General features: G+C 52.3%; 1 protein-coding gene across 1 annotated transcript in view; it reads left to right on the top strand.

Moving 5' to 3' along the window:
* Window positions 1-2,542: 2,542 nt before the first annotated feature.
* hpxa (hemopexin a) overlaps window positions 2,543-24,372 on the top strand; it is a 116,957-nt gene continuing 95,127 nt past the window's right edge. The window contains exons 1-4 of the mRNA XM_072477552.1: window positions 2,543-2,717; window positions 11,877-11,944; window positions 15,216-15,293; window positions 16,306-16,448. Of these exons, the coding sequence (XP_072333653.1) occupies window positions 2,653-2,717; window positions 11,877-11,944; window positions 15,216-15,293; window positions 16,306-16,448 (354 nt within the window). The 5' untranslated portion in view covers window positions 2,543-2,652. The remainder of the gene's footprint in view (window positions 2,718-11,876; window positions 11,945-15,215; window positions 15,294-16,305; window positions 16,449-24,372) is intronic.

Here is a 24,372-nt window from a genome sequence, read left to right on the forward strand (position 1 = left end):
TTGGCAAACATAGACCACACGTGGCTGTTGAAGCACGGACCATTGTCACTCATGACAGTGAGTGGGATACCATGCCTGGAGAACGTCTCCTTATAGGCCTTGATGACGGTCCGAGATGGGAGGTCTGAGAGCTTCACGACTTCAGGGTAATTGGAGAAATAGTCAATAATCAACACGTAGTCACGACCATTCGCACGAAAGAGGTCGATGCCAACCTTGGACCACGGGGAGGTCTCGATTTCATGCTGCTGGAGCGTCTCCTTGCTCTGCGCTGGCTGGAAGCATTGACAGGTCGCACAGTTGAGGACCATGTTCGAGATGTCCTGGCTAATACCAGGCCAGTAGACAGCCTGCCTGGCTCTGCGTCTGCACTTCTCAACGTCCAGGTGTCCCTCATGGATTTGGCAGAGCACCAAGCTCTGGAGACTGAGTGGAATTACAATCCGGTCCAGCTTGAGGAGGATACCATCAATCACCGTCAAGTCGTCCTTTACACTGTAAAATTGAGGGCACTGCCCTTTCTGCCAACCATTGGCGAGGTGGTGCATGACACGCTGCAAGAGGGGGTCTTTGGCTGTCTCCTCGCGGATACGCACCACCTTCTCATCAGACGCCGGGAGGGTGCTAGCACACAGCTGCACCTGTGACTCAATCTGCCGGATGATTTCCAGCGGTTACCTAGGCAATGTGATGGAGCGGGACAATGCATCAGCGATGATGAGCTCCTTGCCAAGCGTGTACCTTCTGAGTCAAAGTCGGGAGTCAGAACTGCCCTCAGGTGCAGTTCTGACTAGTCGATGTTTGTTTGGACCAGTGCTGTACGACGCCCTGATGAGTTCTCCCAGGCGCTGCGGGGAATCCCGTGCCCGGGGAGAATCCATCATCCGGGTGTTTAGATGAACCGAATGGCGACCAGGCAGCTGAATCGCGCCCAAAGCTTTTCTTTCTCTCCTTGAATGAGGGGCTTCCGGGGCACAGCTATTTGTAACAAATTTCCTGCATTGGGTAACTGATCTGGAAACAAACAATTGCATCATAAAACATTGCACATTTTGCACAGTGTTGTCAGATGTTTGATGGGATTTCTCTACATGATGTGCCACAAGTGAGGAATATGGAGGAAAGGCAGCTAAATGGAATCAAGTTACTGACAATCCTCGATCAGTTTGAATGGTGGAACTGGTTTGAGGGATTGAATAGCCTCCTCCTGTCCCTAAGGTCTCTCTGTTGCTATTACACAATCTTGCAAAATTATTCTGACTCTTTTCTTGCCTGGAATGAAGATATTGTTCATTAAATATCCCTCTTGCTGCGTAATGTTGAAGAGCTGTAATGGTGGGCATGGGATCAAGTTTAAACTGTCTGATCACAGTGGGAGCACACACAACACAGAGGGGACTCGGTGGCCCAGGGTGTCTGGACTGACTGACAGATCTATCCAATCAATCCTGTGTTCTCTACTCTTCCCCCCCAGCAAAGGAGCCTTTCCCATTTCCAGTATTTGAAAGTTGCGATTGAAGCTGTTTCCACTGAGCTTTCAGGCAGAACGTCCCGGTCACAACAACTTGCTGTGTAAAAAAAATCACTTCTCCCTTCGCCTTTTTCGTCAGCTATCTATAAACTAGTATCTTCCAGTCACTGGAAACACTTTCCCCTAATGTACTCTACTAAAACCTCTCATTATTTTGAACAGCTCGATTAAATCTCCCCTCCTCTGCTGAAAGGAGAACAATTCCAACTCCTCCTCTCTCGCCACATTCACTCAAGTCCCTCAGCCCTGATCACATTCTGATGAATCTCCTCTGCACCTTCCCGAGGTCTTCACATCTTTCCTAGAGTGCGCCACCAGAACCGCGTGCAATGCCTCAGTTGAGAACACACCAGCGTTTTATGCAAGTTGAACGTAACTGCCTTGCTTGTGTATTCTCTGCTGCTATAAATAAAGCCCAGAATGCACTGGCCGGGATCACCCGGCTGTTAAGGCCGGCGCGATTTTCCAGGTCCAGAAGATTCCTCAATGCCAGCCCACCTCCTGCCACCAAGAAACATGCCGCAGGAAGCCAGGGAATCTCGCCCGATATGCTTTATTCACCACTCTCCCAACCTGTCCTGCCACCTTTAATCACATGCACATATACCCCAGGTCGCTCAGCTCCTGCACCCCTTTCAGAATTGTACTCCCTATTGTCTCTCCTCACTCTTGTTTCTAAAATGCATCACTTCTCTGTGCTAAATTTAATTTGTCTGTCTGTTTCACCAGGCCGTGCCCTCCTCATTGTTTACTGCATTCTGACTTCCATGTCAACTGTCAGTGCATTAATATTCACCAGAAAGAACGGTGGCCTGGACAGCATTATGTGCCATCCCCTCCGGCCTGAAGAAGGAGTTATTCACCAACACGTTTTGCACCTTGGCAAATTGCCTGCATGCTTCTGCCCTTTTAACCTCAGAAATCGATTTTGTGAACAAATCTGATTTACGAAACTTTATCAAAAGGCCTTTCGAAAGAGTCTGGAGCGAGGGACTGTTTGTTCTGACACTGACCTCTGCTGCTGTGGGATTTTGCCTTGTGTTTGTTTTGAAAAAAGGCTGTGTTGGCCGGATATATAAACTCCACAACACTCAGTGCGGGCACAGAGCTACTGAGTGACAATGAAGTGTCTATTGGGAGGACTGTGTGTGTGCTGGTCTCTGATTCTCGGCCTGCCTTTCCCCTTGTGAGTATTGTATTGGTGCAGTTTCTGCAGAATGGCATGTTGCAGTCTTCAATTATTGGAAGGGACGTAGTTCATTGTCCAGTGTGCAACTGAGGGCTGGTGTAGCTCAGCGGGCTGGACAGCTGGTTTGTGATGCAGAGCGAGGTCAGCAGCGTGGGTTCAATCCCCGTACCGGCTGAGGTTATTCATGAAGGCCTCACCCTCTTGCCCCTCGCCTGAGGTGTGGTGACCCTCAGGTTAACTCATCACCGATCAGTTCTCCCCTCAAAGGGGAAAGCAACCAATGGTCACCTGGGACTAAACCACCTGGGGCTGGTTTAGCACAGCGGGCTAAACAGCTGGCTTGTAATGCAGAACAAGGCCAGCAGCGCGGGTGCAATTCCCGTACCGGCCTCCCCGAACAGGCGCCGGAATGTGGCAACTAGGGGCTTTTCAGAGTAAGTTTCATAGAATTTACAGTGCAGAAGTTCACTGAAGCCTATTTGTGACAATAAGCGATTATTATTACTGAGGCATACAACAGAATATCTGGTTGTCTGAGTTAAACAATTGAATGAAGATACTCAGGGGTGTTTATTTTTGTACAATTTCAATCCAAATTAACAGATCAAATTGGCTTCATTTGAATTGTCTAAAACAGTTAGACAATGGATAGATACATCAGAGATTAGCGAGTGACTAGTTATCTTCTGGATTGTTTGCTGGAGTCTCTGCAAAGGCTCTTCATGAGGTGCATTCCTTTTGAGCTGGACTGGGGCAGTAGTTATGTTACTAATGCAGAGTGAGGGAGTGGGGAGAATGTGGAACTCACTCCCACAGGGAGAAGCTGAGGTGAATCGTGTCGATATATTTAAGCGGAAGTTGGATAAACATGAAGGAGAAAGGGACAGAAGATGTTGACAGGGTAAGATGAAGACTGGGTAGGAAGAGGCTGCTATGGAGTGTCTGCTGCTCTCTCTCTCGGCAGTAAAGCAATAAATTGAGAATGGAGCCATAAAATCTTTGCAGAATTGAAAATCATCGAATCCCTACAGTGCAAAAGCAGGCCATTCAGCCCATCAAACCCTCACCAACCCTCCAAAAGAGCATCCTACCCACGCCCATGCCTCCTCCCTAACCCATCTAACCTTTAGACACTAAGGGCAGCACGGTAGCATTGTGGATAGCACAATTGCTTCACAGCTCCAGGGTTCCAGGTTCGATTCCGGCTTGGGTCACTGTCTGTGCGGAGTCTGCACATCCTCCCCGTGTGTGCGTGGGTTTCCTCCGGGTGCTCCGGTTTCCTCCCACAGTCCAAAGATGTGCAGGTAAGGTGGATTGGCCATGATTAATTGCCCTTAGGTTCCAAAATTGCCCTTGGTGTTGGGTGGGGCTACTGGGTTATGGGGATAGGGTGGAGGTGTTGACCTTGGGTAAGGTGCTCTTTCCAAGAGCCGGTGCAGATTCGATGGGCCGAATGGCCTCCTTCTGCACTGTAAATTCTAAGAAACTTCTATGAAAGGGGTAATTTAGCGTGGCCAATCCACCTAACCTGCACATCTTTGGACTGTGGGAGGAAACCGGAGAACCCGGAGGAAACCCACGCCAACACGGGGAGGATGTGCAGACTCCACATCGTCACCCGAGGCCGGAATTGAACCCGGATCGCTGGCGTTGTGAGGCAACAGTGCTAACCTCTGTGCCACCGTTAAAATGTTGCAGCATTGTCCAACAAAAGGGAATTAAGAGAAACTGGAAACTTCTGGTAAGTCAGTTTAATGGTAGCAATAGAAAAAGTAATGCACACCAAGGTCAAGGACAGAATGAAGTCTCACTTGGTGTGATTCAGCAGAAATCTGAATCATTTCTTTTTTTTAATTAAATATTTTATTGAAAATTTTTGGTCAACCAACACAGTACATTGTGCATCCTTTACACAATATTATAACAACACAAATAACAATGACCTATTTTATAAACAGAAAATGAATAAATAATAAATAACAAAAATGAAAACTAGCCCTAATTGGCAACTGCCTTATCACAAGTAACACTCTCCAAAAATATAATTTAACAGTCCAATATATAATTATCTGTAGCAACGACCTATACATACTATACAGTATATATTAACAACCCTGAGAGTCCTTCTGGTTCCTCCTCCCCCCCCCGATCCTGGGCTGCTGCTGCTGCCTTCTTTTTCCCATTCCATCTATCTTTCTGCGAGGTATTCGACGAACGGTTGCCACCGCCTGGTGAACCCTTGAGCCGACCCCCTTAGGACGAACTTAATCCGCTCTAGCTTTATAAACCCCGCCATGTCATTTATCCAGGTCTCCACCCCCGGGGGCTTGGCTTCTTTCCACATTAGCAATATCCTGCGCCGGGCTACTAGGGACGCAAAGGCCAAAACATCGGCCTCTCTCGCCTCCTGCACTCCCGGCTCTTGTGCAACCCCAAATATAGCCAACCCCCAGCTTGGTTCGACCCGGACCCCTACTACTTTTGAAAGCACCTTTGTCACCCCCATCCAAAACCCCTGTAGTGCCGGGCATGACCAAAACATATGGGTATGATTCGCTGGGCTTCTCGAGCACCTCGCACACCTATCCTCCACCCCAAAAAATTTACTGAGCCGTGCTCCAGTCATATGCGCCCTGTGTAATACCTTAAACTGAATCAGGCTTAGCCTGGCACACGAGGACGACGAGTTTACCCTGCTTAGGGCATCTGCCCACAGCCCCTCCTCGATCTCCTCCCCCAGCTCTTCTTCCCATTTCCCTTTCAGTTCATCTACCATAGTCTCCCCTTCGTCCCTCATTTCCCTATATATATCTGACACCTTACCATCCCCCACCCATGTCTTTGAGATCACTCTGTCCTGCACCTCTTGTGTCGGGAGCTGCGGGAATTCCCTCACCTGTTGCCTCGCAAAAGCCCTCAGTTGCATATACCTGAATGCATTCCCTTGGGGCAACCCATATTTCTCGGTCAGCGCTCCCAGACTCGCGAACTTCCCATCCACAAACAGATCTTTCAGTTGCGTTATTCCTGCTCTTTGCCACATTCCATATCCCCCATCCATTCCCCCCGGGGCAAACCTATGGTTGTTTCTTATCGGGGACCCCCCCAAGGCTCCAGTCTTTCCCCTATGCCGTCTCCACTGTCCCCAAATCTTCAGTGTAGCCACCACCACCGGGCTTGTGGTGTAGTTCCTCGGTGAGAACGGCAATGGGGCTGTCACCATAGCCTGTAGGCTAGTCCCCCTACAGGACGCCCTCTCTAATCTCTTCCACGCCGCTCCCTCCTCCTCTCCCATCCACTTACTCACCATTTAAATATTAGCGGCCCAATAATACTCACTTAGGCTCGGTAGTGCCAGCCCCCCCCTATCCCTGCTACGCTGTAAGAATCCCTTCCTCACTCTCGGGGTCTTCCCGGCCCACACAAAACCCATGATGCTCTTTTCAATCCTTTTTAAAAAAGCCTTCGTGATCACCACCGGGAGGCACTGAAACACAAAGAGGAATCTCGGGAGGACCACCATCTTAACCGCCTGCACCCTCCCTGCCATTGACAGGGCTACCATATCCCATCTCTTGAAATCCTCCTCCATCTGTTCCACCAACCGCGTTAAATTTAACCTGTGCAATGTGCCCCAATTCTTAGCTATCTGGATCCCCAGGTAACGAAAGTCCCTTGTTACCTTCCTCAACGGTAGGTCCTCTATTTCTCTACTCTGCTCCCCTGGATGCACCACAAACAACTCACTTTTCCCCATGTTCAATTTATACCCTGAAAAATCCCCAAACTCCCCAAGTATCCGCATTATTTCTGGCATCCCCTCCGCCGGGTCCGCCACGTATAGTAGCAAATCGTCTGCATACAAAGATACCCGGTGCTCTTCTCCTCCCCTAAGTACTCCCCTCCACTTCTTGGAACCCCTCAACGCTATCGCCAGGGGCTCAATCGCCAGTGCAAACAATAATGGGGACAGACCGAAAATATGCAGATCCCCGTCCATTCGTGACCACGCTCGCCACTGGGGCCCAAAACAACAGCTGCACCCATCTAACATACCCCTCTCCAAAACCAAATCTCCTCAACACCTCCCACAAATAATCCCACTCCACTCTATCAAATGCTTTCTCGGCATCCATCGCCACTACTATCTCCGTTTCTCCCTCTGGTGGGGCCATCATCATTACCCCTAACAACCTCCGTATATTCGTGTTCAGCTGTCTCCCCTTCACAAACCCAGTTTGGTCCTCGTGGACCACCCCCGGGACACATTCCTCTATTCTCATTGCCATTACCTTGGCCAGGACCTTGGCATCTACATTTAGGAGGGAAATAGGTCTATAGGACCCGCATTGTAGCGGGTCCTTTTCCTTCTTTAAGAGAAGCGATATCGTTGCTTCAGACATAGTCGGGGGCAGTTGTCCCCTTTCCTTTGCCTCATTAAAGGTCCTCGTCAGTACCGGGGCGAGCAAGTCCACATATTTTCTATAGAATTCGACTGGGAATCCATCCGGTCCCGGGGCCTTTCCCGCCTGCATGCTCCTAATTCCTTTCACCACTTCTTCTACCTCGATCTGTGCTCCCAGTCCCACCCTTTCCTGCTCTTCCACCGTGGGAAATTCCAGCCGATCCAAGAAGCCCATCATTCTCTCCCTCCCATCCGGGGGTTGAGCTTCATATAATTTTTTATAAAATGTCTTGAACACTCCATTCACTCTCTCCGCTCCCCGCTCCATCTCTCCTTCCTCATCCCTCACTCCCCCTATTTCCCTCGCTGCTCCCCTTTTCCTCAATTGGTGTGCCAGCAACCTGCTCGCCTTCTCCCCATATTCGTACTGTACACCCTGTGCCTTCCTCCATTGTGCCTCTGCAGTGCCTGTAGTCAGCAAGTCAAATTCTACATGTAGCCTTTGCCTTTCCCTGTACAGTCCCTCCTCCGGTGCTTCCGCATATTGTCTGTCCACCCTCAAAAGTTCTTGCAGCAACCGCTCCCGTTCCTTACTCTCCTGCTTCCCTTTATGTGCCCTTATTGATATCAGCTCCCCTCTAACCACCGCCTTCAACGCCTCCCAGACCACTCCCACCTGGACCTCCCCATTATCATTGAGTTCCAAGTACTTTTCAATGCACCCCCTCACCCTTAGACACACACCCTCATCTGCCATTAGTCCCATGTCCATTCTCCAGGGTGGGCGCCCTCCTGTTTCCTCCCCTATCTCCAAGTCCACCCAGTGTGGAGCGTGATCCGAAATGGCTATAGCCGTATACTCCGTTCCCCTCACCTTCAGGATCGATGCCCTATCCAGCACAAAAAAGTCTATTCGCGAGTAGACTTTATGGACATAGGAGAAAAACGAGAACTCCTTACTCCTAGGTCTGCTAAATCTCCACGGGTCTACACCTCCCATCTGCTCCATAAAATCTTTAAGTACCTTGGCTGCTGCCGGCCTCCTTCCAGTCCTGGACTTCGACCTATCCAGCCCTGGTTCCAACACCGTATTAAAATCTCCCCCCATTATCAGCTTTCCCACCTCTAGGTCCGGAATGCGTCCTAGCATCCGCCTCATAAAATTGGCATCATCCCAGTTCGGGGCATATACGTTTACCAAAACCACCGTCTCCCCCTGTAGTTTGCCACTCACCATCACGTATCTGCCCCCGTTATTCGCCACTATAGTCTTTGCCTCGAACATTACCCGCTTCCCCACTAATATAGCCACCCCCCTGTTTTTCGCATCTAGCTCCGAATGGAACACCTGCCCCACCCATCCTTTGCGTAGCCTAACCTGGTCTATCAGTTTCAGGTGCGTTTCCTGTAACATAACCACATCTGCCTTAAGTTTCTTAAGGTGTGCGAGTACCCATGCACTCTTTATCGGCCCGTTCAGCCCTCCCACGTTCCACGTGATCAGCCGGGTTGGGGGGCTTCCTACCCCCCCCCCCCTTGTCGATTAGCCATCACCTTTTTCCAGCTCCTCACCCGGTTCCCACGCAGCTGTATCTCCCCCAGGCGGTGCCCCCCCGCCCATCCTCTCCCATACCAGCTCCCCCCTCTCCCCAGCAGCAGCAACCCAGTAATTCCCCCCGCTAGATCCCCCGCTAGCGTAATTACTCCCCCCATGTTGCTCCCAGAAGTCAGCAAACTCTGGCTGACCTCGGCTTCCCCCCGTGACCTCGGCTCGCACCGTGCGACGCCCCCTCCTTCCTGCTTCTCTATTCCCGCCATGATTATCATAGCGCGGGAACCAAGCCCGCGCTTCTCCCTTGGCCCCGCCCCCAATGGCCAACGCCCCATCTCCTCCACCTCCCCTCCTCCCCCCATCACCACCTGTGGGAGAGAGAAAAGTTACCACATCGCAGGATTAGTACATAAAACCCCTCTTTGCCCCCCACATTCGCCCCACCACTTTGTTCGAACGTTCTTTTTAATAACCCGCTCATTCCAGTTTTTCTTCCACAATAAAAGTCCACGCTTCATCCGCCGTCTCAAAGTAGTGGTGCCTCCCTCGATATGTGACCCACAGTCTTGCCGGTTGCAGCATTCCAATCTTTTTATGAAGCACCGCCTTGGCCCGATTAAAGCTCGCCCTCCTTCTCGCCACCTCCGCACTCCAGTCTTGATAAACGCGGATCACCGCGTTCTCCCATTTACTGCTCCGAGTTTTCTTCGCCCATCTAAGGACCATTTCTCTATCCTTAAACCGGAGGAATCTCACCACTATGGCTCTGGAAATTTCTCCTGCTCTCGGTCCTCGCGCCATCACTCGGTATGCTCCCTCCACCTCCAACGGACCCGCCGGGACCTCCGCTCCCATTAACGAGTGCAGCATCGTGCTCACATATGCCCCGACGTCCGCTCCCTCCACACCTTCAGGAAGACCAAGAATCCTCAGGTTGTTCCTCCTTGCGTTGTTTTCCAGTGCCTCCAACCTTTCCACACATCGTTTCTGATGTGCCTCCTGCGTCTCCGTCTTCACTACCAGGCCCTGTATATCGTCCTCATTCTCGGCTGCCTTTGCCTTCACGACCCGAAGCTCCCGCTCCTGGGTCTTTTGTTCCTCCTTTAGCCCTTCGATCGCCTGTAGTATCGGGGCCAACAGCTCTTTCTTCATTTCCTTTTTGATCTCTTCCACACAGCATTTCAAGAACTCTTGTTGTTCAGGGCCCCATGTTAAACTGCCACCTTCCGACGCCATCTTGGTTTTTGCTTGCCTTCCTTGCCGCTGTTCTAAAGGATCCACCGCAATCTGGCCACTCTCGCCTCCTTTTTCCATCCGTATCCAGGGGGGATTCCCTTCTGGTTTACCGCACAGTGTTTTTAGCCGTCAAAATTGCCGTTGGGGCTCCTATCAAGAGCCCAAAAGTCCGTTTCGCAGGGAGCTGCCGAAACGTGCGACTCAGCTGGTCATCGCCGCACCCGGAAGTGAATCTGAATCATTTCTAATGTGTCTGAATTCTTTAATGAAGTAACAGAGTAGGTTGATTAAGTGAATAAAGAAGGTGAATCTCTGGGGGGATCTCAATTGCAGCAGGCCGTAAAGTTGTAAACCCGAGTGACTATGTCCCCATTGTTTAACCCAGAATGAATCTGAGTAAGGACAGGTGATGATGGCCTTGGTCGAACAGCCAGCCAATTTGTCACTGCCTAGCCTCACACAATGAAGAATCCACATTTCAGTCAGGTACTGGGGAGGGGCCAGCCAGTGATGATATCTGGCCAGGTACTGGGGAGGGGCCAGCCAGTGATGATATCTGGCCAGGTACTGGGGAGGGGCCAGCCAGTGATGATATCTGGCCAGGTACTGGGGAGGGGCCAGCCAGTGATGATATCTGGCCAGGTACTGGGGAGGGGCCAGCCAGTGATGATATCTGGCCAGGTACTGGGGAGGGGCCAGCCAGTGATGATATCTGGCCAGGTACTGGGGAGGGGCCAGCCAGTGATGATATCTGGCCAGGTACTGGGGAGGGGCCAGCCAGTGATGATATCTGGCCAGGTACTGGGGAGGGGCCAGCCAGTGATGATATCTGGCCAGGTACTGGGGAGGGGCCAGCCAGCAATGATATTGGGCCAGGGACTGGGGAGGGGCCAGCCAGCGATGATATTGGGCCAGGTACTGGGGAGGGGCCAGCCAGCGATGATATTGGGCCAGGTACTGGGGAGGGGCCAGCCAGCGATGATATCTGGCCAGGTACTGGGGAGGGGCCAGCCAGCGATGATATTGGGCCAGGTACTGGGGAGGGGCCAGCCAGCGATGACATTGGGCCAGGTACTGGGGAGGGGCCAGCCAGCGATGATATCGGGCCAGGTACTGGGGAGGGGCCAGCCAGCGATGATATCTGACCAGGTACTGGGGAGGGGGGCCAGCCAGCGATGATATTGGGCCAGGTACTGGGGAGGGGCCAGCCAGCGATGATATCGGGCCAGGTACTGGGGAGGGGCCAGCCAGCGATGATATCTGACCAGGTACTGGGGAGGGGCCAGCCAGCGATGATATCTGGCCAGGTACTGGGGAGGGGCCAGCCAGCGATGATATTGGGCCAGGTACTGGGGAGGGGCCAGCCAGCGATGATATTGGGCCAGGTACTGGGGAGGGGCCAGCCAGCGATGATATCGGGCCAGGTACTGGGGAGGGGCCAGCCAGCGATGATATCTGACCAGGTACTGGGGAGGGGCCAGCCAGCGATGATATCTGGCCAGGTACTGGGGAGGGGCCAGCCAGCGATGATATCGGGCCAGGTACTGGGGAGGGGCCAGCCAGCGATGATATCTGGCCAGGTACTGGGGAGGGGCCAGCCAGCGATGATATCTGGCCAGGTACTGGGGAGGGGCCAGCCACCGATGATATCTGGCCAGGTACTGGGGAGGGGCCAGCCAGCGATGATATCTGGCCAGGTACTGGGGAGGGGCCAGCCAGCGATGATATCGGGCCAGGTACTGGGGAGGGGCCAGCCAGCGATGATATCTGGCCAGGTACTGGGGAGGGGCCAGCCAGCGATGATATCTGGCCAGGTACTGGGGAGGGGCCAGCCAGCGATGATATCTGGCCAGAGCTCACGGCATGTCCTGAGCAGAGGGTTCAGGAAATCCAGAAGAGAAAGTGAGAGAAGAAGAATTGAAGGAGACCAACTGTGTTAAAGTGATTTGTTGTTTAATTCTAGGATGAAGAGTTCATCAAACATCATGCATCATGAAATGAGTCCGCACCACCCACAGCACAGTATTCCAGGTGAGTACCCACCCTGCTGTCCTCCTCCACACCGCTAGGAACAGGAGGCGGAGGCAATTTAACCACTCGATTCACTCCAGCATTCAGCGAGCTCGTGGTTGACCCTCCTTCCCCCTGTTACCTTTAATGCCATTGGTTAACAAAACCTATCAATCTCAGCTTCACAATTAATAATTGATCTTTGTGTAAGAGTTCCAAACTCTGTGTGTAGAATTGTTTTCTAATTTCACTCCAGGAAGATTCTTTTTTTTAAATGTATTTGATTACAAACATGTATCAAACCACACCCAGGAAACATGCTTCCCAACAATCAACCATACAGTTTGTACAATTTCCCCCCCCCTTTTTCACCCCCCCTCCACCTCCACCTCACCCCCGGCGACGAACAACATGGTCACAAACATTCCCCAGCTTTGCTCAGACCCCTCTGCTGAGCCCCTTAACTCAGACTTTCTCTTCTCCAGCCACAGAAAGTCGTACAGGTCGCCCAACCGTCCGCAACCCCCGGTGGCGATGCCGACCGTCACTCCAGTAAAATTCACCGCTGTGCAATCAGAGACACAAAGGCCATAACATCGGCCTTCCTCCTCTCCCTGAGCTCCAGCTTCTCTGAAACCCCAAATATCGCCACCAAAGAGTCCGGGTCCACTCCCTCCTCCACTATCCTGGCTAAGACCGCGAACACTCCCGCCCAGAATCTCCCCAATTTTTCACAACCCCAAAACATGTGCGTGTGATTCGCTGGCCCCCGCCCACACCTCTCACACTCATCCGCTACCCTCTGAAAGAACCTACTCATTCTCGCCCGAGTCATATGCACCCTGTGCACCACCTTAAACTGTATCAGGCTCATCCTTGCACAAGAGGAGGTCCCGTTTACCCTTCGCAGTGCCTCACTCCATACTCCCCAATTGATCTCCATTCCCAACTCCGCTTCCCATTTCTCCTTGATCTTCACCACCCGCTCGCCTCCCTGCTCCCCCAGCCACTTATATATATCCCCAATTCTTCCCTCCCCTCCCACATCCGGGAGCAGCAGTCGCTCCAGCAGGGTGTATCCCGGCAATTTAGGGAACCCATTCCAGGCATTTTGTGCAAAGTCCCTAACCTGCAGATACCTGAACTCACTCCCCCTCGGCAGCTCTACCCTCTCCCTTAGCTCTCCCAGACTGGCGAACCCTTCCTCCAAATACAAATCCCTCACCTTGACCAGCCCCGCTTCCCTCCACCTCCTGTATACACTATCCACCCCCCCCCCCCCCCCCGGCTCAAACCCATGATTCTCGCTCAGCGGCGTTAGCACCGACATCCCTTCCACCGCAAAATGCCTCCTCAGCTGATTCCATATCTTCACCGTGGACTGCACCACTGGGCTCCCTGAATACCTACTCGGAGCCATTGGCAATGCTGCCGTCACCATAGCCCTCAAACTAGACCTCTTACAAGATTCCTCCTCCATCCTAACCCACTCTACCCCTTCTCCTTCCCACCACCTTGTCCACATTAGCCGCCCAATAATAATGAAGCAAGTTCGGCACCGCCAAACCCCCCCCCCCCCCCCTCCTGCCTCTGCCTCTGTAGCAAGGTGCATTTGCCTTCCTAACTCCCAACTGAACCTGCCCGTTAACCTTAAGAGAATCTGAAGACTCACACATCAGGACATAGGAAAAGCTTCTTCCCCACAGCTACTAGACTCCTCAACGACTCCCCCTCGGACTGAACTGTTCCCTGTATGAACACTATTCACGACGCCCTATGCTGCTCTTGCTCATGTATCTGCTTTGTTTGGCCCCTTGTTCCGCACTGTAACCAATCACTGTTTGTCGATGTACCATTCGTCAATGTTCTCTGTTGATTATTCTTTTTGTCTACTATGTACGTACTGTGTACGTTCCTCGGCCACAGAAAAATACTTTTCACTGTACTTCGGTACGGGACAATAAATAAATCAATCAACCAAAAAGCAAACACTCCCGAGTCCCTTTGTGCTTCTGAAACATTTCCCAATTTAGAAAATAGCCTCTGCCTAAATTCCTCCTTCCAAAGTGCATAACCTCACACTTTTCCACATTGTATTCCATCTGCCACTTCATTGCCCACTCTCCTAGCCTGTCCAAGTCCTTCTGCAGCCCACCTGCTTCCTCAATGCTACCTGTCCCTCTACAGATCTTGGTATCATCTGTAAACCTAGCAATAGTGCCTTCAGTTCTTTCTTCCAGCTTGTTATTTTTTTTATTTAAGAAAAAAAAATTTAGAGTACCCATTTCATTTTTTCCAATGAAGGGGCAATTTAGCGTGGCCAATTCACCTACCCTGCACATCTTTGGGTTGTGGGGGCGAAACCCACGCAAACACAGGGAGAATGTGTAAACTCTACACTGACAGTGACCCGGAGCCGGGGTCGAACCTGGGACCTCGGCGCCGTGAGGCAGCAGTGCTAACCACTGCACCACCGTGCTGCCCCTTCTTCCAGATCATTAATGTATATTGTGAAAAGTTGTGGTCCCAGCACAGACCCCTGAAGCACACCCCTAGTCACCGGCTGCCATCCTGAAAAAGACCCCTTTATCCCCACTCTCTGCCTTCTGCCAGTCAGCCAATCCTCTATCCATGCCAGGATATTACCCTGAACACCATGGGCTCTTAACTTATTTAACAGTCTCCTATGCAGCACCTTGTCTAAGGCCTTCTGGAAATCTAAATAAATCACGTCCACTGGTTCTCCTTTATCTAACTTCCTTGTTACTTCCTCAAAGAACTAACAAATTTGTCAGACATGACCTCCCGTTGACGAAGCCGTGCTGACTCAGTCCCACCATGCACTTCCAAGTACTCCGCAATCTCATCTTTAATAACAGACTCTAAAATCTTACCAATGACCGAAGTCAGGCTAACCGGCCTATAATTTCCCATTTTTTTGCCTCCCTCCCTTCTTAAACAGCGGTGTTACATTAGCCGCTTTCCAGTCCTCTGGGACCCTTCCTGCCTCCAGTGATTCCTGAAAGATCATCACCAATGCCTCCACAATCTCCTCAGCTATCTCTTTGAGAACCCTGGGGTGTAGTCCATCCGGTCCAGGTGGTTTATCCACCTTCAGTCAAACTTCCTCTGTAATTTTCCTCATTCCTGATGAAAAGAGAAGAATATTGAGCCTACACCAGGGAATGGAAAACATCTTCGCGTGCTTTAACTCTCACATCGGTGTGGTCCAATTTGGCCATTTCTGGGGTTTAGCCTCTTTTCATGAAGTATTTATGAATTATTTCTTCAGGTTTTCCTGATCGCTGTGATGGCCTCGGATTTGATGCAATCACTCCGGATGAACAAGGAGTTATCTTCTATTTCCGAGGTAAGACTTGGGAGCACAATTTCCTCACATTGTTACTCTCCCAGTCAAAACAACGCATCCCTCTTACTGTCGCCACATAATTCCTGTGTCCCACTTTCAGGAGATCCCAGCAAACGTTTCATTTAGTGCTGAGGCCAAACAGTGAGACAAGAACAAAATACTGTGCAAGATGGAAATGCAAAATACAAATAAATAATACTGCCCAGGACTGTCAATACCTCTGGTACAGTGACCTCATGCAAACATACAAGAGGAGAAGGTGGGTAGGTGAGATCGAGGGATATAACACACTCGTTAGACCTCAGCTGGAGAATTATGCACAGTTGTGGGGGTCGCACTACAGAAAGGATGTGAACGGATTGGAGAGAGTGTGGAAGAGGTTCACAAGAATGGTTCCAGGGATGAGAAACTCCAGTTATGAGGAGAGATTGGAGAGGATGGGACTATTCTCCTGGGAGAGAAGAAGACTGAGGAGATTTGTTAGAAATGTTAGAAATCATGAGGGGGCTGGACAGAGTAGACGGGGAGAAACTGTTCCTGCTGGTAAAAGGATCGAGAACGAGAGGGCGCAGATTTTAAGTGATTTCCTTAATTGTCGCTGGAGCAAAATCCTGGAACTCTCTCCCCAACAGCACGGTGGGTGTACCTACACCTCAGGGACTGCAGCGGGTTCAAGAAGGCAGCTCACCAACACCTTCTCGAGGGCAACTAGGGATGGGCAATAAATGCTGGTCTAACCAGCGACTCCCACGTCCTGTAAATGAATAAAAAAAACCTTTGCACCTTCTACTCGACCATTGCCCTGAAATAAGAATGTTTTGAAAGTCTAGGACTCGATGGGCAAATGTTGCTTCTCCCCAAGTAGAAGCTGCCAGAACTCCTGAGGGTTTCCAGCTAGCTCTGGTTTTGATTCAGATTCCAGCATCCGCAGTTTTTTTCCTCAAGAACGTTTTGATGTTGCGAGAATTATAAAAGACCGACTGTTCTCTCTCCATCGTTTCCTGTTTAACAGATGAGTTCCTGTGGAAAGGTTTCAATGGTTCTGCTGAATTTATCAATAATACCTGGCCCCTCCTGCCAACTCACATTGACGCCGCGCTCCGTATCCACCACAAGCACGCCACTGGACATCATGACAGGATGCTTTTCTTCAAGGTAAGCTCACCTGTTACCGTATCCATGGTTACCAGGTATCCAGCAGAATGCAGCATTTAGTCAGAGTCCAATGTGGCAGAAAAATCAAAGAGAGTACTTGACATTCAATGACATCGCCACCGCTGAATCCCCCACAATCACCACTGAATCCTCACAATCACCACTGAATCCTCACAATCACCACTGAATCCTCACAATCACCACTGATTCCTCACAATTACCACTGAATCCCCACAATTACCACTGAATCTTCACAATCACCACTGAATTTCTACAATCACCACTGAATCCCCACAATTACCACTGAATCCTCACAATCACCATTGAATCCCTACAATCACCACTGAATCCTCACAATCCCCACTGAATCCCCACAATTACCACTGAATCCCCACAATCACCACTGAATCCCCACAATCACCACTGAATCCCCACAATCACCACTGAAACCCCACAATTACCACAATCACCACTGAATCCACACAATCACCAGTGAATCTCCACAATCACCACTGAATCTCCACAATCACCACTGAATCCCCACAATCACCATTGAATCCCCGCAATCGCCACTGAATCACCACTGAATCCCCACAATCACCACTGAATCCCCCACAATCACCACTGAATCCCCTCAATTACCACTGAATCCCCCACAATCACCACTGAATCCCCACAATCACTACTGAATCCCCTCAATTACCACTGAATCCCCACAAGCACCACTGAATCCCCTCAATTATCACTGAATCTCCACAATCACCACTGAATCCCCTACAATCACTACTGAATCCCCTCAATTACCACTGAATCCCCACAAGCACCACTGAATCCCCTCAATTATCACTGAATCTCCACAATCACCACTGAATCCCCACAATCACCACTGAATCCCCACAATCACCACTGAATCCTCACAGTCACCACTGAATCCCCACAATCATCACTGAATCCCCACAATCCCCACTGAATCCCCACAATCACCACTGAATCCCACACATTTACCATTGCTGAATCCCCTACAAGTAGTCCAAAGCTGTGCGGGTTAGGTGGATTGGTCATTTCCCCTTTGTGTCCAAAGATTAGGTGGGGGTTACTGGGTTACGAGGAGAGGGTGGAGTTGTGGGCTCTTTCGGTGGTAGCTATGGAGAGAGTGGTCGCACATTTGACAGCTCCCGCTCAAGGTGGGATTTGCGGACTGTTTCTCCACCTGGGATGGAGGTTTTGATGAAAAATGGTGCAGGAGAGATTCAAAAAAGTGAGACTCCACTGGTGGGGCTGGTGGATGGATCCATGGACCAGAAATGGGTCGGAATGAAGGGAGCTGGTGGATCAGGAGAATCTTCGTGCCCCACAGTCAGCGGGAGAAATCCGGAGTGCAGTTTGTGAAGATAAGTGGTATCTGTGACTTTGTCTCTCTCTCTCTGTGTGTCTCTCTCTGTCTGTGTCTCTCTCTCTCTGTCTGTGTCTCTCTCTCTCTGTCTGTGTGTGTCTCTCTCTGTGTCTGTGTCTCTCTCTCTCTGTCTGTGTCTCTCTCTGTCTCTGTCTCTCTCTCTCTGTCTCTGTCTCTCTCTGTGTCTCTCTCTCTGTCTGTGTGTCTCTCTCTCTCTCTCTGTCTCTGTCTCTCTCTCTCTGTCTCTGTCTCTCTCTGTGTCTGTGTCTCTCTCTCTCTGTCTGCGTCTCTCTCTCTCTGTCTGTGTCTCTCTCTCCCTGGCTGTGTCTCTCTCTCGGTCTGTGTCTCTCTCTGTCTGTGACTCTCTCTGTGTCTGTGTGTCTCTCTCTGTCTGTGTCACTCTCTCTGTGTCTGTGTCTCTCTCTCTCTGTCTGCATCTCTCTCTCTCTGTCTGTGTCTCTCTCTCTGGCTGTGTGTCTCTCTCTCTCTGTCTGTGTCTCTCTGTGTCTGTGTCTCTCTCTCTATCTGTGTTTCTCTCTCTCTGTCTGTGTGTCTCTCTCTGTCTGTGTGTGTCTCTCTCTCTGACTGTGTCTCTCTCTCTGTCTGTGTGTCTCTCTCTCTCTGTCTGTGTCTCTCTCTCTGTCTGTGTCTCTCTCTCTCTGGCTGTGTCTCTCTATCTGTGTTTCTCTCTCTGTGTCTGTGTGTCTCTCTGTGTCTGTGTGTGTCTCTCTCTCTGTCTGTGTGTCTCTCTCTCTCTGTCTGTGTGTCTCTCTGTCTGTGTGTCTGTGGTAGTACCAGGTATTGCTGTACCTAAGAGGCTGATGATCATTGGCTGAACCCAGGAGATAACCATTGGCTGTATTGCGTAGCTCCGCCCTGAAGGCGGGGTATAAGAACCGGTGCCGTCCCAGCAGCCTTCACTTTCTGTACCGAAGCTGCTGGGGAACAAGTTCTAGTAGATTAAAGCCTCAGTTATGGAATCACTTCGTCTTGAGTGTAATTGATTGCGCATCAATTTAATCGACTAGACTTCAGCTGGAAGGATGGATCTCCGAATCAAACCGGAGTGCCTTCATCTCAGCCCCCACGCGGAGAACTCGGCTGCAATATTTAAACACTGGCTGGCATGCTTTAAAGGCTACCTCGAGACGGCCGGAGGCACCCCCTCAGAAGGACAGAAAATGCATCTCCTGCGCTCAAGGGTCAGCCCTGGGATCTATACCCTTATCGAGGAGGGGGAGAACTATGATGCCACGATCGAACTGTGGGAAGGACATTATATCCACCCTGTAAATCAGGTCTACGCACGTCACCTGCTTGCTCCAAGACAGCAAAGCCCCGGGTAATCGTTGGAAGATTTTTACCGGGCGCTACTGGTGCTGGGCCGAAACTGTGGCTGCCCGCAGGTTTCGGGGAGCGAGCACACGGACCTTTTAATCAGGGAGGTTTTCGTAGCAGGTATGAGCTCCTCAGATATCCGCCGAAGACTGCTAGAAAGGGACACTCTGGGACTCAGAGAGGCACGGGCCCTGGCACGGACCATGGACGTTGCCTACAAAAACGTGCGGTCCTATGCGCCCGCCCGGGCGGCAGCCCCCTGGGCTGCGTGGCACCCCGCAGCGGCAGCCCCACAGACCTTCCCCCTGACCTCGCTGGCCTGCGCTGCGAGACGGTCCGCTAACACCGCCGGGCCCCGCTGTTTCTTCTGCGGGCAGGCGAATAATCCCCGCCCGCGCTGCCCGGCCCACACCGCCACCTGCAAAGGGTGCGGCAAGAAGTGCCACTTTGTGGGGGTCTGCCAGGCCCGCGCCGTGGCCGCGGTCTCCAGCGACTATGGACCGCTGCGGCAACCCTCCCTTCAGGCCCCGACCGGCCAGCGCTCACCGCCACCCCCCCTATCCCAGGGCCACATGCGACCCACGGGCGTGGCCATCTTGCCCCCCGGACTCAACGCTGGACGGGTGGGCGCTGCCATTTTGTCCATCGCTGCCGCCATCTTCTTCATCCCCGGACACCATGTGCGACCCATGGTTGACGCCATCTTGGATGGGGCCCCAGGCCCCCAGCACGGCCGTCTACACGCTGCCCGATCAGAACTCGCAACTGCTTCATCTGGCCTCGGTGACACTGGACCAAAGTCGACCCCGGACACTCGCAACAGCAACAACGACGGTTTTCATCAACGGCCACGAGACATCTTGCCTGATCGACTCTGGGAGCACGGAAAGCTTTGTCCACCCCGACACGGTAAGGCTTGTTCACTTGTTACCCACCCTGTAAACCAAAGGATCTCCATGGCCTCCGGGTCACACGCGGTGGAGATAAAGGGGTTCTGCCTAGCGAACCTCACTGTCCAAGGCAGGAAATTCAACAATTTCCGCCTGTATGTCCTGCCACACCTCTGCGCGGCTACCCTCCTGGGGCTGGACTTCCAATGCCATCTGCAAAGCCTGACTTTTAAATTTGGCAGCCCTATACCTCCCCTTACTGTCTGCGGCCTCACGACCCTTAGTGTCGACCCGCCTTCCCTGCTTGCGAACCTCACCCCGGATTGCAAACCCGTCGCCACCAGGAGCAGACGGTACAGTGCCCAGGACCGGACCTTCATCAGGTCAGAGGTCCAAAGGCTGCTGAGGGAAGGGGTCATCGAAGCGAGCAACAGTCCCTGGAGGGCTCAAGTAGTGGTGGTAAAGACCGGGGAGAAGCATAGGATGGTCATTGACTACAGCCAGACCATCAACAGGTTTACGCAGCTGGACGCGTACCCTCTCCCCCGTCTAGCCGACCTGGGAAACAGGATCGCAAGGTCTTCTCCACGGTGGATCTCAAGTCTGCCTACCACCAGCTACCCCTCCGCACTAGTGACCGCCAGTACACTGCCTTCGAAGCAGATGGGTGGCTCTATCAATTTTTAAGGGTTCCCTTTGGTGTCACTAATGGGGTCTCGGTCTTCCAGCGAGAGATGGACCGAATGGTTGATCGGTACGGCTTACGCGCAACGTTCCCGTATCTGGATAACGTCACCATCTGCGGCCATGACCAGCAGGACCACGACACTAACCTCCGCAAATTTCTCCAGACCGCAAAAATCCTTAATCTGACATACAATAAGGATAAATGCGTGTTTAGCACCGACCGCCTAGCCATCCTCGACTACATAGTGCGAAATGGAGTTATAGGCCCCGACCCCGAACGCATACGCCCCCTTATAGAGTTCCCCCTCCCTCACTGCCCCAACGCCCTGAAGCGCTGCCTAGGGTTTTTCAGTTACTACGCCCAGTGGGTCCCTAACTACGCAGACAAAGCCCGACCCCTAATCCAGTCCACAACCTTCCCCCTGTCGACAGAGGCCCGCCAGGCCTTCAGCCGCATCAAAGCAGGCATTGCAAAAGCCACGATGCGCACCATCATAGAACATAGAACATAGAAAAATACAGCACAGAACAGGCCCTTCGGCCCACGATGTTGTGCCGAACCTTTGTCCAAGATTAATCATAGATTATCATTGAATTTACAGTGCAGAAGGAGGCCATTAGGCCCTTTGAGTCTGCACCGGCTCTTGGAAAGAGCACCCTACCCAAACTCAACACCTCCACCCAACACCAAGGGCAATTTGGACATTAAGGGCAATTTATCATTGGCCAATTCACCTAACCCGCACATCTTTGGACTGTGGGAGGAAACCGGAGCATCGACAAGTCCTTCCCCTTCCAGGTCGAGAGCGATGCGTCCGAAGTAGCTCTGGCGGCCACCCTCAACCAATCGGGCAGGCCCGTGGCTTTCTTCTCCCGTACCCTCCATGCTTCCGAAATTCGCCACTCCTCGGTCGAAAAAGAGGCACAAGCCATAGTGGAAGCTGTGAGACATTGGAGGCATTACCTGGCCGGCAGGAGATTCACTCTCCTCACGGACGAACGGTCGGTTGCCTTCATGTTCGATAATGCACAGCGGGGCAAGATTAAAAACAACAAGATCTTGCGGTGGAGGATAGAACTCTCCACCTTCAGCTACGAGATCTTGTACCGTCCGGGGAAGCTGAACGAGCCTCCTGATGCCCTGTCCCGCGGCACTTGTGCCACTGCACAAGTGGACCGCCTCCGAGCCCTCCACGAGGACCTCTGCCACCCGGGGGCACTCGTTTCTTCCACTTCATCAAGACCCGCAACCTGCCCTACTCCATCGAGGAGGTCAGGACAGTCACCAGGGACTGCCAAATCTGCGCGGAGTGCAAACCGCACTTCTACCGGCCAGAGAGGGCGCACCTGATAAAGGCTTCCCGTCCCTTTGAACGCCTCAGCATGGATTTCAAAGGCCCCCTCCCCTCCACCGACCGCAACACGTATTTCCTGAACGTGATTGATGAGTACTCCCGGTTCCCTTTCGCCATCCCCTGCCCAGACATGACCGCAACCACCGTCATCAAGGCCCTCCAGGGTATCTTTACACTGTTCGGTTTCCCCGCGTACATTCACAGTGATAGGGGGTCCTCCTTTATTTTATTTTTTAAAAATAATTTTTATTAAAGGTTTTCATAAAATATCAATAACACAATGAGAAAGAAAAAAGAACCCAACAGGGTTTAGTACAAAACACAATCTAAAAAAGCAACCCCCCAAACCCCTCCCCCCCGTGCCTAAATAATAAATTAACATTAACACCCCGACTTAACACCACAGGTGTATACACCCCCTCAGACCCTCCAGTGTAAATAACATCAACAAAAATAAAGTAACCCCCCCCCCGCCCCGAGCTGCTGCTGCCATTGACCAATGTCTATTGTTCTGCCAGGAAGTCTAAGAACGGTTGCCACCGCCTAAAGAACCCTTGTACCGACCCTCTCAAGGCGAATTTCACCCTCTCCAATTTAATGAACCCTGCCATATCGCTGATCCAGGATTCCACGCTCGGGGGCCTCGCATCTTTCCACTGAAGGAGAATCCTCCGCCGGGCTACCAGGGACGCAAAGGCCAGAATTCCGGCCTCTTTCGCCCCCTGCACTCCCAGCTCCTCTGCCACCCCAAATATTGCGAGCCCCCAGCCCGGTTTGACCCTGGATCCTACCACCCTCGACACCGTCCTCGCTACGCCCTTCCAAAATTCCTCCAGCGCCGAGCATGCCCAGAACATATGGGTGTGATTTGCTGGGCTCCCTGAGCACCTAACACACCTGTCCTCACCCCTAAAGAACCGGCTCATCCTTGTCCCGGTCATGTGTGCCCTGTGCAGCACCTTAAACTGTATGAGGCTGAGCCTCGCACATGAAGAGGAAGAGTTCACCCTCCCTAGGGCGTCTGCCCACGTCCCCTCTTCGATCTCCTCTCCCAACTCCTCCTCCCACTTACCTTTCAACTCCACCTCGAGGCCTCCTCCTCTTCCTGCATCACCTGGTAAGTTTCCGAGATCTTCCCCACTCCCACCCACCCCCCCGAGAGCACCCTGTCCTGTACTGTGTGTGGCAGTAGCCGCGGGAATTCCACCACCTGCCGTCTGGCAAACACCCTTACCTGTAAGTACCTGAAGGTGTTCCCCGGGGGGAGCCCATACTTCTCCTCCAGCTCACCCAAGCTCGCGAACTTCCCGTCCACAAACAGGTCCCCCAACTTTCGTATCCCTGCCCTGTGCCACCCCGCAAACCCTCCACCTGTTCTTCCTGGGGCGAACCGGTGGTTCCCCCGTAATGGGGTCCACGCCGAGGCCCTAACTTCCCCCCTATGCCGCCTCCACTGCCCCAAAATTTTGAGGGCCGCCACCACCACCGGGCTCGTGGTATACCTCCTTGGAGGGAGCGGCAGCGGTGCCGTTGCCAGCGCCCCCAGACGCGTACCCACACAGGACGCCGTCTCCAGCCTCTTCCATGCAGCCCCCTCCCCCTCCATCACCCACTTGCGCACCATCGTCGCATTGGCGGCCCAGTAGTACCCACAGAGGTTGGGCAGCGCCAGCCCCCCCCTATCTCTACTCCGCTCCAGGAACACCCTTCTCACCCTCGGAGTCCCTCGCGCCCACACAAACCCCATTATACTCCTGTTAACCCGCCTGAAAATAGCCTTCGGGATAAACACGGGGAGGCACTGGAACAGGAACAAAAACCTTGGGAGCACCATCATTTTGAGTGACTGCACCCTACCCGCCAGGGACAGCGGCAACGCGTCCCACCTCTTGAACTCCTCCTCCATTTGCTCCACCAGCCTTGTAAAGTTAAGCCTATGCAGGGCCCCCCAGCTCCTGGCCACCTGGACTCCCAAATACCTGAAACTCCTCTCCGCCCTTTTTAGTGTGAGCTCGCCAATCCCCCTCTCCTGAGCCCTAGCTGAACTACGAACAGCTCGCTCTTCCCCATATTGAGCTTGTACCCCGAAAAGTCCCCGAATTCCCTAAGGATCCTCATTACCTCTGGCATTCCTCCCACCGGGTCCGCCACATACAGCAGCAGGTCGTCCTCATAGAGCGACACCCTATGCTCCTCCCCACCCCGCACCAACCCCCTCCAGTTCCTCGACTCTCTCAGTGCCATAGCCAGGGGTTCAATCG

Source organism: Scyliorhinus torazame, chromosome 15 (genome assembly GCF_047496885.1).
Source record: "Scyliorhinus torazame isolate Kashiwa2021f chromosome 15, sScyTor2.1, whole genome shotgun sequence".
NCBI lineage: Eukaryota > Metazoa > Chordata > Chondrichthyes > Carcharhiniformes > Scyliorhinidae > Scyliorhinus > Scyliorhinus torazame.